The 12,138-nt window shown below is 33.9% G+C and overlaps 1 protein-coding gene across 1 annotated transcript in view; it reads left to right on the top strand.

Moving 5' to 3' along the window:
- Nucleotides 1-11,520, top strand: part of LOC150090923 (uncharacterized) — a 57,045-nt gene extending 45,525 nt beyond the window's left edge. The window contains exon 5 of the mRNA XM_090380687.1: nt 11,324-11,520. Coding sequence (XP_090236813.1) covers nt 11,324-11,490 — 167 coding nt within the window. The 3' untranslated portion in view covers nt 11,491-11,520. The remainder of the gene's footprint in view (nt 1-11,323) is intronic.
- The last annotated feature ends 618 nt before the right edge of the window (nt 11,521-12,138 follow it).

The following is a 12,138-nucleotide window of genomic DNA, read 5'->3' as shown; positions in this document are numbered from 1 at the left end:
CTTATGCTGTATGGAGCCAATGCCTTTTCATAATCCACAAATGCCAGGCATAATGGTGTTTTATATTCATTTGCTTTCTCCATTAGCTGTGATATTACGTGAAGGTAATTCATAGTTGAGAATCCTGTCCTAAAGCCAGCTTGCTCTTTCGGTTGATTCTCATCAAGTATTCTATCTAATCTGTTAGTAATGACCCTTGTGAACAACTTGTAGATGTGGGATAACAAGCTAATTGGTCTATAATTTCCAATTTATCTCCTTTCTTATGCAGCAAAACTATGATTGCATTATTCCACTGCTTAGGCGTCACACCTTTTCTAATGCACTTTGTGAAGAGCCTTGCCAATTTTTGTGTTATGTCTCTTCCTCCCAATTTTAACAAGTGCAGTAACTTCATCTTCCCCCGGGGCTTTCTGATTCTTCATTTTCTTCGATGCATGTTCTACCTCATCAGGAAGAATATTGGGTATGTCGTATGTGTTGCTACTTTGCAATCCATCTTCCCCACTGCTGGCATCATTCCCCTGCTCCTTGTATAATTCTCTATAGTAGTCTTCTGCTATTTGAATTATGCCTTCTCTGCTGTTTATAAGTACACCATCGCTATTCTTCAGTTTCAGTATCATTTGTCTTTCTGTATTACTGCTCATGGCTGCTGATTTAAATCCTTTATTTTCCCTTAATGCTTGTTCTACTTTTCTTGTGTTAAATCTTCTTATGTCCTCTCTGAGTCTCTTTCTAATGGCTTTGCATAACTCAGTATACTCAATTTTCTCCCTGTCAGTGTTTTTCTTGTTTTTCATTTGTCTTCGGTTCATCATGACAAGTGTTTCTTGACTAATTTTTTCTTCTTTGGATTTCTTTTTCCCTATAGGTTTCTTGGGCTTTATCACTTTCAAAAAGTTGTAATATTCCTCGTCGATATCTTGGTCCTCAGCAGTCTGCAGAAGCTCATACTTGTTCTTAAGTTCCAGTACATACTGCTTTTTCTCCTCTTCTGTTATCTCAAAGACCTTTGTATTATTTACTCGAGTCAGTTTTTTCCTTTCCTTTCCTACATCTATATCAAGTGTACATCTTACCATTCTGTGATCACTTCCAACATTTACCTTATTCAGGACGGTAACATCATTCACAATATATCTTCTGCTAGTGAGGATGAAGTCGATTTCATTAATAGTTAATCCATTTGGACTCTTCCGTGTGCCCGGCAACCCAAAGGTCGCGGGTTCGATTCCCGCCTCGGGCTTGGATCAAAGTACTGCAAAAACCTTGGGAGGTGCAATATGGCCACAGAAGCCGATGCGCCAACAACTACCAAATCAAAAAAAAAAAAAAAAAAAAAAAAAAAGACTCTTCCGTGTCCACTTTCTGTTCACCCTTTTCTTGAAAAAAGTGTTCATTACTGACAGTCCTTGAGATTCTGCAAATTCCACAAGTCTTTCACCTCTTTCATTTCTTTCACGAATTCCAAAATTTCCTATAGTTCCCCTTTCTGTGCTGTTTTGTCTTTTTTCAACCTTAGCATTGAAGTCTCCCATAATAATAGTGTAGTGGGTTTTCTGTTCATCTAGAAGACTCTCAATTTCGGTGTACATTTCTTCAACCTCTTCATCATCATCATTGCTCGATGTTGGTGCATAAATCATTATCATAAATATCACAATCATAAATAGTTATGCAATTCATATTCAGTAGACTAATATGGTTCTTTCCTTTCCTTCCAATGTTAACGCAGGCAGATAAATTTTTTGCCAGTTTTCTTTGCAGTCTTAGCCAGAGACATTCATAATTGTCTTAGCTTGCCTAATCTCAAGAGTAACTTGATTATGAACTGGTTTGTATTTATTGTAGGATCCTGTGTCCTCTGAAAATTTATACTCATCTTGTTTATTTTTATTCTGTCACCAAACTTATCAATTCATCTGATATACATTTTAGTTTAAATCTTAAACAATATCTCTTAGTTGGCATAAAATGCTTAGCAGCATATATGATTACCTCCAGGAACTTATAATCAACTTTGTGAAAACAAACTCCCTTCCCTTTACCCTTGATGGTGATTATTTCTGTCAGTAAATTCCAGATCAGTACACTATGGACACTGTTACATAAGGTTCCTTTACTTGAAGATTCTTAATACTTGTACATGATGAATCACTGCTGATAACCAGATCAAGAATATTGCTTTCTCTTGTTGCCTCATTGACATAGTGTAGAAAGCAGTAATCTAGCAAATTCAGAAATTGTTCTGCTACTGAGTGAGCTGCTAACCCATTGATATCTGGAAAGTTAAAATCCCCCATAATAAAACATGATTTTCTGGCCAATTTGTTTGTCATATATAGTTCTTTATTATACCTGTCAGTCATTTGGCATATAGAAGACTCCATTTCCCTCTCATCCCCCAACTACCCATCCATTTTTATGCCATACTAGCTTTAATAAATACAGTGGATTCCACTTATTTGGGCCACCTGTTAATCGGGGCAGCCATTTATTTGGGGCAAATCTGAAAAACAGAACCCAATCGAGAAAATAGCCAGGGTTTACTTCGCTTAATTGGGACAAAATGCTGTTTAATCGGGGCAGGAGACTGCAGCACTGGAGATTACCCTACGATTATCTCCGACCGTACCACATGGTTCAGTCGGATTTCTGGCGGTCACAACCATAAAACAATAAAAACAATTAGCAGTCACCTGTTTATTGGGCTTTTCTGTTAGTGCAATCTATCATAAACGGATAGTAAACTCGATCTTATTGAATTTGTGATAATACCGACAGCTGGAATTCTGTGGGTTATTATGGTGAAATGTGTTGACACTTCCATGGAATCTTCAATCATATAAAAAAAAATAAATTTTCAGAATCTTCTCTTCATTCCTATTTTTAAAGCTTCGTAACTTGTTACTCCATTCTCACTTGCGCGTATCGTGTTACTTGCAATTTGTATGTGCTGTGTTCTTTGTTATTAATTGCTTATCTTTTTACTGTTTTAAATTTTAACCCCTACCCACAAATGTCAGTGAACAGAAATGTCAACTAGTTAGTATGTACATATTACAGTACGTATTAATTATTCCAATTTTCACATATCTTTTTTTTAATTTTTTAATTGGTAAGGTAATAAAGGGTAAATTTGTGTTTAATATATCTTTACTTTTATAGCCTGTGGATAATGTTCCTCCTATTTTCGCTAATTAGAATCGCTGTTTAATAGAATTAAAATTGAATTCACAAACGTGATCACAGTGACCGGCGCTTACTACACATCGTATAGTGAACGGTACTTTACTATGGTGAGTCCATCATAACGTGATTTGATTGTATAGTGAACCAATTGTAAAGCGGGGGTCCATTGTATTTTTAACTATTTACGTGAAACTTCAGATAATTGGGGCAGCCACTTAATTGGGCCAAAATGCACTAGTCCCGATGTGTCCCAAATAACCAGAATCGACTATATTTGACTAGCAACCATGTATTAGCTGGTGCCGTACTGTTTTAGAATCTGTCCTTAGCCAAAATCTTAACTCACACTCCTTCCTTTCGTGCCTGTCCTTTCTGTACGCATTATAATTGTTAAAATTCAGATTGTGCATTTCAAGTATCAAACTGACACCATATTTCTCTTATATCTATAACTGTGATTCTCAAAGTGGGTGCCATGGCACCCTAGGTGCGACTTACTCTTTATAGGGGTGCCGCAACGTCAAATTTAGTATTGGCTTACATCGTGGCCGTCACTACAAAAGGTTGTTGAATTTCATGTAACGGTGTAAATTAGAAGTCGTCATGAAATAATTGCTGACCGCATCGTAGTGTTTATGTACATACACCTACGTATACGGAACAGCTGAGCCGTCCGTTGTGTACACTGTATTTGAAACAGCACCACCTTACAAAATATTCTGCCAGCGCCCATTGCACCTGGTGCTGGGCATGTTTCATAATGGATTTAGGACGCCTTCACGTTAAAATGTTTGAGAACACTGATCTATAATGTCAATATTTGATGACAATCAAAACCTCACTTATATCAAATTTATTTGCTATACTTTAAAGAATACACTTGCACACTAATCTGGGATTAGTGTATTAGCAGGTAACTCTTACACAGCCTACATAATTGCTAGTTGTACAGCCTTGTAATGTCCCTTTTCTGCTTTTAGTCTGCTGCATGTCACAATAGAATGCAAGAATAAATTGTAGATCTTACTAATTTATGCATTCCCAATGGGATCAGCAAATACCCTTGCACATCTTCTATTCATGTATATCCCATCTCTATAAAAACAGTCACAGTCCCTTCTCTTACCAAGTCCTTTCACAGTCCCTTCTCTTGGGATCTCTGAGCCTGATGCTTCTTAGCTAAAAGTTCAACGTTCGGTATGATGTTAGTAAGTTTAATTCTAATGTCTCCTCTTGAACATATATCAATTCTGTTTCTTTCCCTTTTTAATATTTTATTTACTGAACTAAAACCACTTTCAACTATATAAGACGTTGAAAAACAAAGAAGTACTTTGGCCATTTCAGACTACATTGTTGGATAAAGAAGTTAAGTTGTTTTTGATCCCTACAACTCAGCCATTCCACCCTTTTTGAATTTATATTTGCATTCTTCATTACATTTTAATTCAATGAATGCTTCTTGAATTTCTTCACTAACAGACTCCGCATTTGCATCCAGTTGGATCTAACATCCATGGCTTCACTTCAAAAGAAAACAAATCTGAAAATCTATTTTTCATTTCACCTTTTAAAGAACACAAATGATCTGAATAATTCTTAAGATCATTCTCGGTGTGAGATTCATTGATTTCAGCTAACTCTTACATACCATGAAATTGTTTTCTCATTAAATTGCTTTCAAATATTTCCAGTTTTTCAGTGAAGGCTTTTAATACGTGTTTGCAGTCTATTGCTGTAATTAATTTCCCTTGAAGTTGAAATGATACTTCATTTAAGTTTTCAAAAAATCCAGGCCATATAGTATATGTTGTTTTTCTGTCTGCTGATCTCCTTTGCTAAATCTGTGTCTCCTTCGCTTTCTAAAAAAACAATTATCATATCAAAAAGGTTTATAAACCTGGTTATTGTTAGGAAGTTTCCTTTAGAAAGCCTTAGACTTTTGTATGTAAGAGAAGCTTCACATACTGTTCTTATCAACACAAAATTTTCTGAAAAGATGATCATATTTGCTATGTGACTTCATTTTATTGATGGTTTTAATGACTATACTGAGAGATTGATACTTCCTTTAGGTGGGCTATAAAACCTTTTGTTTTCCAGCCATGGAGGTTGCACCTTCAGTGGCACAGGATACTAAATTTTCCAATGGTACTTGCTTTTTATAAAACCATGTTTTTATGGCAACAAAAATGGATGCTCCAATACAGTCAGTTTCTATAGATTTCACAAACAATATCTCTTCTTGCAATTTACAGTAATCATCGAAATAACAAATGTATGCCATTAGAAAAGCTTTATTGTCAGTAACTGTGGATTTGTCAATCTGAATAGAAAATTTTCTCATTTTTAGTTTGTCAGTTAGCTGCTCTTCAATGTTTTTTTTTTTTTTTTTGTTTTGTTTTGTTGTTTGGTTTTTAGGAACATTAGCAACTAAGGCCATATTGCTCCAGGATATGCGGTGGTTATTCCCTGACCTTTCCGTATTTGGTGGTGACGGGCTCGAACCCCGGTTTAATCAAGAAGCGTGTGCTACGCACTGATGCTCCTTCCCACCCATTCGGCATTGAAGAGAAAGGCGACGCCTTTCTCTTCAATGCCGAATTCAGCTGCTCTTCACTGTTGAAATTAGTCTCTAATTGCAGATCATAAAACAGTCTTGGCAATTGTATGAGCACTACCAGTTTTTTCAATGTTTTCTGCAATTTTATAAGATGCAGTCATTCTATCGTCATTTGTTTGTGGGTTCTTAAATAAGAAAGTAACAGTGTTATGTTGCTCAAAATTCTGTTTTAAATTTTTAAAATATTTGATATATTTACCAAATTTATCAGGATGTTTCCTTTTTAAGTGATATAAAAGTTTTGATGGTTTCTTAGCCTCATTTGAAAAAGAACTATTACACGTAAGACACAGGCTGTCTTGAGTCGAATGGGCTTTCAATAAAACCATAAGCTAGATATTCATCCAGATGCTGTCGACACTTTCTTTTTGGCACTTGACACGATTGATGATGGGTTGAATAACTACAAAGAATGAAATAAAATAAACTATTTTTATTTAACTCTCATAGCCCATGTCATTCACAAAAGCACTGTGGATCAAAAACAACTTCAATGAAGAAACAATAAATCAATACTAATTGTCGCTTAGAAAGTAGAAACAATAGACTGAAACATTTTCTCATAACAGCCATGCCTCGATGTATATTGACTAGTGAAACAAAAGAATGAATAAATAAATAAACCACGCCACTGCCAAGGTCGCAGCTGTCGGAAAGGTACAAATGCCAAGGATTGAGAAGACATTACCTCTGAAAGCACTTAGGCATTTAATGCCTATGAAAAGCAAAGGTGGTTGAATTAAATCATAGCCACTATCTGCCTTTTATCAAAATTTCTCACTCATTCCTAATATAATATACCTATATATTAAAAAGTCAGTTGTCTCAGGGGAAAAGAAAACCCAATGAGAGAAATTAAGGAATAGTAAAAAAATTTTTACAAAATACTTTGTTGAGAGTACGGTCATTGTTGCTGCAGTGTCGCTACAGACCGACGATACTACCTCGTGCTATTCTAATTTTCTGGTTTTAACAGGTTTCTGCCAGGTTTTTCTCAGTATAGTTCTAACTTTAAAGATGATGAAAGTGTTATAATAAGAAATCTTTTGATTTTATGTGCAAATGCTTAAATGTATTTTCTTTTAACAGATTTAACTAAAGTTACTAAACCCTTTCAAAGTGAATAAGTTTTTAAAAAGGAACTGAAACAAACGTGATGAGGAAAAAAATTATGCATTAACACTACCTTTGCAGTTGTCTGATTTAAACCTACACCCTTCAAATGCAAAGGGAAAAAAATTAAAAAGTATGGAATTCAGTCCTCTTGGGAATATGATTATTTGGTAATAGTAGTGGAACTGTTGTAATTTGCTTATTATGTCAGGCATGTTTGGCTGGCTATTGGAAGTTGAATTGGAAGTTCAAACGTGCCATAGGAATTTTCACGAAGCTTTTCCCAAATTAAGTAGTATTAGGAAAGCTAAACTTCAAGAAGAAAAAAAAGAAACTTGAAATACAGAAAAATATTTTAAATTTAATTCAAGCTAATAGTAGTAAAGTGTTAGCAAATAAAGTTTCATTTATTTTATTAAATGTAATTGCAAAGAATTCATTGCCTTACACTAGTGGTGAAATAAGAAAAAATTGTGTAGTGTTATCATTAGAAGTGCTTGCTAGCATCTTAACAGAAACTACCTTGATTAGCTCTGCCAAAAATATTCCTTTCAGTAATGATACAGTTTCAAATCGAATTCATAAAATGGTAGATGTAATATTCAATGAATTATTAGGTAGAATCGAAATTGGTGTATTTTTTTCCATTGGCACTTGATGAATCAACTGATGTTTTGGGCATATCATAACTCATGTGCTTTGTTTGTTTTATTCAACATGATGGCAGCTGTAAAGATTTTTTGGTTGTTTTGCCGCTTACCGGTCATACAACTGGAAAAGATATATGATGCACTTATGAAATTCTTCACAGTGCACAAAATTGATCTGCATAAATTTGTATCAATTGTTACATGGTGTGCATTCCATGGTAGGTAAAAACACAAAGGCCTTATTGCTTATCTTAATATAGATGAAAGGATACCTAATTTTGGCCATTATCACTGTTTGATTCATATTGAGGCCTTGTGTTTGCAAATGAAAGATCAAAAAGAAATTATAGAATGTTTTGAAGTCATTGTTAAAGTCATCAACCATTTTATTGCTAAATCCTTAAATAAGCGACTTCTAAAATTATTTTTGGAAGATCTTCAAACACTGCATTTGATCTTATTACCCGTACAGAGGTTCTTTGGCTCAGTTGTGGAAAAGTGCTCTCCAGAATTTGGGAGGTGTTTGAAGAAGTAAAAGCTTTTCTAATAGAAAGCAATAAAGAAAACTTTTTTTAATGAAATTTTTACTGAAGATTTCAAGATTATACTTTCATTCATGGTTGACATCTTCAGCCATTTAATGAGTTAAATTTGAGGCTACAAGGAAAAGATAAATTTGTGGCGGTTTTATATGAGGAGATTATTGCATTTGAGAAAAAACTTAAAGTATTTCAGAATCAAGTTTTAAAAGTAAACTTACTTAATTTTCCTACTCTTAAAAAATGTCTGGAGGAAACTGCTGGGGAGTGTCCATCGTTTATAATGAATGTAATCAAAGGCCTTAGTGACCAATTCCAAGAAAGATTTGAATACTTGAAAGAGCACCTCCCAAAATTTTGAATTACCGATAAATTACAGAAATTTTGAAATCAGTAACTTGGAACACAAATTTTCAATCAAAATGAAGTAGCAGCTGTCGAATTAGAACTTGTTGATATGCAGTTGTCTTTAGCTCTGAAATGTCTTTTCCAACACAAAACTATTTTAAAATTCTGAGGTTCTTCCAAATGCAAAAAATTTCCTTTATTACAAAGAGAAGCGTTCAAAGTACTTTCTATGTTTGGATCAACATACATGTGTGAAAAAAGCTTTTTCGTTAATAAACATTAACAAAAAAAAAAAAAAAAAAGAACAAGATTGTTGACATCACATTTGGAAGAAATTTTGCAATTATCTCTTCATAAAGGAGAAATTAATTTCAAAGGTTTAGCATCATCTCTTCAAAGTCAAGTTCACACTGATAAGGTAATAAATATTAGTGCCCAAAAATTTTAATTGAGAAATATAATTCTTGCGTGCATAATATGGCTAAAAAATTTGTTAAAAAATGCATTTTTAATCTTTAAGCAAAAAAATTTATATTTTAATATATGATGCTCGCATGTATTGTAAGCTGAAAAACTTGCTCACTTAAAGCAAAAGTTAAGAACCCCTGTTCTAGAGTTTACACAAGTAAAGAAGTAGACTGTTTTTATGCATCCCATGTATTTTTCTTTTCTGCTAAGAGTCTCATTAGTTTATCTGACATCCATTTAGGCCTAAACCTGGAACAGTATTGAACAATTAGACTTTACACCAGCTGGTATTCAAATAAACAAATTCCAATCCTGTAACTAAAACACTTTATTTACAATAAAATAAAATACCTCAAGAAATGCGACTACCCCCAGAGGGTGTTGGACAGAAGTATTAGAGGAGCGGAGTCCACCCGTACTGAGCCCTTCGCCCCTGTGAGCACTGCATACAACCCCTACTATCCGGGCCTTTCAGACCACATTGCACGAGTAATTCGGGGGTGTCAGATACGCTGCGGGCAACTCCCGTGACGGAGGTTGTACACAGTGATATCTTGTGTCAAAGACCCCGTAATGAAAGAAGCCAACAGTAGGGTAGTATATGAGATTAAATGCCCGGATTGTGGGATGTGTTATGTAGGTGAGACAGGGCGACAACTGAAAGGCCGTCTGGGGGAGCATATGAGTGCAATAAAGTCCGCAAATTATGGGAAGTCTGCCGTGGCAGAACATTTTTGGGAGAAGCAACATCAAATCTCCCCGGAGGATGCTGTCATCACGGATCATGCACAGGGGTTCTGGGACCGTAAATGGCTTGAGAGTTTACATATTTGGGGCAGCTAGCAATTCCATTAATAGAGACAAGGGTGTGCGTTTACATCCCCTCTTGGAAACCGTGGTTCTCGGGCGAGATGAGCGGTTTCAGCTAGCGCGCTCCCGAGCCATTTCCGGTTCCGGTGCATAAATGGGAAATTCCAGCCTTACTCCCGAGGAACCATGTGACGACGAGTGCCATGGATCTGCTATTTAAGGATGTGCCACACAGCAGAAATATGCTGTTGAGAAAGGGGATCGCTATCTCCGAAAGCTACAGTTGTTACGGTATTTTATTAATTGTTTTTATCACTTTTATCATCATATTTTTGTATTTTATTGTAAATTAAATCACATCAGTTTTAGACTATTATATATTTTATTTTATTTCATTTTATTGTAAATAAAGTGTTTTAGTTGCAGGATTGGAATTTGTTTATTTGAATACCGGCTGGTGTAAAGTCTAATTGTTCAATATGAATTGTCCCAGCCTTGTAGGCCTATTTAGAGATATCCTGGAACAGTATTTCTCAGTTGGTATGAAAAGCCTAGTAGCTTCCAAGATTAATTCCTTGATTGCTTCCCATTTAGAATTTGCTGTTGGTAACATCATCAGTTGGTTTACATTCTGTACAGTTGGTTTACTGTATAGAATTTAAAAACAGTCTGAGACCACTGTAGACATGTTTCAATAGTGCACTAAAATTAGTGAAGACAAGTTTCTTTTAAAAAAAAAAAGAAAAAAAAAAGTTATCTTGAGCTGTTGGTTTCTAAAAATCACTTTCATCATCCTTTTTTACCAAAAATAAATTTGCAATATCAGAGTGGTAAAAGTTGGAAAACAGAGTCAGTGAAAAGTATTGATATCTTGGACTTTAGTCACATTGCTTTGATAAACATTCTAATTTTGGGATTTTATCAAAGCAATCTGATAAAACCAGAGTTATTTTGATTTTCAGACTTTTACAGTAACACATTTTCATTATAAATAGTTAATCGCTTATTTATAGTTAAATTAAAAATTTTTTTTTTTTGTCTTTGATTAGTATGTTTTGCTGATAAAAGATGTCATTAGTTTTTAAAACAAGAAAAATTGTACCTATAATGCAAGGCATAAACAACATGGGTGTTGGATGTTTGACATCCAGACAAAACAGTTTTAAAGTGGTACTAGAAATTTTTTCCCAGTGTTTTTGTTTCTAGTTTTTGTTTATATTGCAGTAACTAACTCACTTTCATTTGTGTACCTAACTCTAATAAAATAAGATATATTTTTTAATACTGATTTTTAAATTTCACCTGGCTTTTAAGAGAATTTTTACATAGATCGGTAAATTTGCATCAATATTATAAATCATACTTTAAAAAGTACGATTCATAATATTGCTCAAATTTTCATTACTCAAATTTTTAACATTACTCAAACTTTTATTACTCAAATTTTCATCCATTAAAATTTGAGTAATAAAAGTATTAATGTTAAATTAAAATTAATTTAATATTAATTTGTTAATTTTAATTTTAACATTAAAATCATTTCACATCATTAATAGCTTTAATGTTTTTTCTCCTAGGAATGGTTCTCAGAATTTCAGGTGATTGCTATCTAAACAAAGTTGGTACAAGCACTGTTTCTGTTAACTGTATGCCATGCTTACAACAGCATAAAAGTTCATGTGATGTAAATACCCCTCTTGATATCACACAGCATGTTCCTCGCTGCAGTGGTCACTACATATGAACCTATTTATTTAATATTTTGTTTTTAAGCACTCAGCAATACTTTTTTTTTTTAAATTATAATGATAATATTTATAGAAATATAATAAAATTTTAATCATAAAACTGTGCTATCCTATGCATGTAATGAGCAAATGTCTTCTTACTGATTTAAGAAATTTAAATGCAGAAAACCTTTTTCTTTGTTTATTTTATCAAGCATAAACTCTTTACAGACACTAGACAAAAAATTAGTCACTGGTTTAATTTTTCACTTAATATGTAACTCCTTCTTTACCTTGTTAAATTTCATTGTTAGAAATTCAGCTAGATCCCTCAAATAGTTTACATCAGTATTAGGCTATTCTGAAAACATTTAGGATTGTACATTCTCTATAGCTGGGGTGGCCAACTTAATTTGTGTGTGATCTACTTTTTTTTATTCAAAATTTGCCGCAATCTGCCATCTCAAGAATTTCATTGCACATGGTTAAGAGTTAATCAACACATATTGAAAATTGTTGTTCATAAATTTTAAAATTAAATACAATTTAGAATTCTTATTTTAATTTATGTGAAATTTGTGTCTTCATATCATCTGCCAAGCTTTCAAAATAGGGAATATACTGTGATAAGGCCAACCGTAAAGAATCTTCCATATGCAAGTCCG

The sequence above is a fragment of the Mastigoproctus giganteus genome, chromosome 1 (genome assembly GCF_048544385.1).
Source record: "Mastigoproctus giganteus isolate SK-2022 chromosome 1, ASM4854438v1, whole genome shotgun sequence".
Classification (NCBI taxonomy): domain Eukaryota; kingdom Metazoa; phylum Arthropoda; class Arachnida; order Uropygi; family Thelyphonidae; genus Mastigoproctus; species Mastigoproctus giganteus.
Note: the sequence above shows the minus strand (reverse complement) of the source record. Positions and strands in the feature narration are given on the sequence as shown.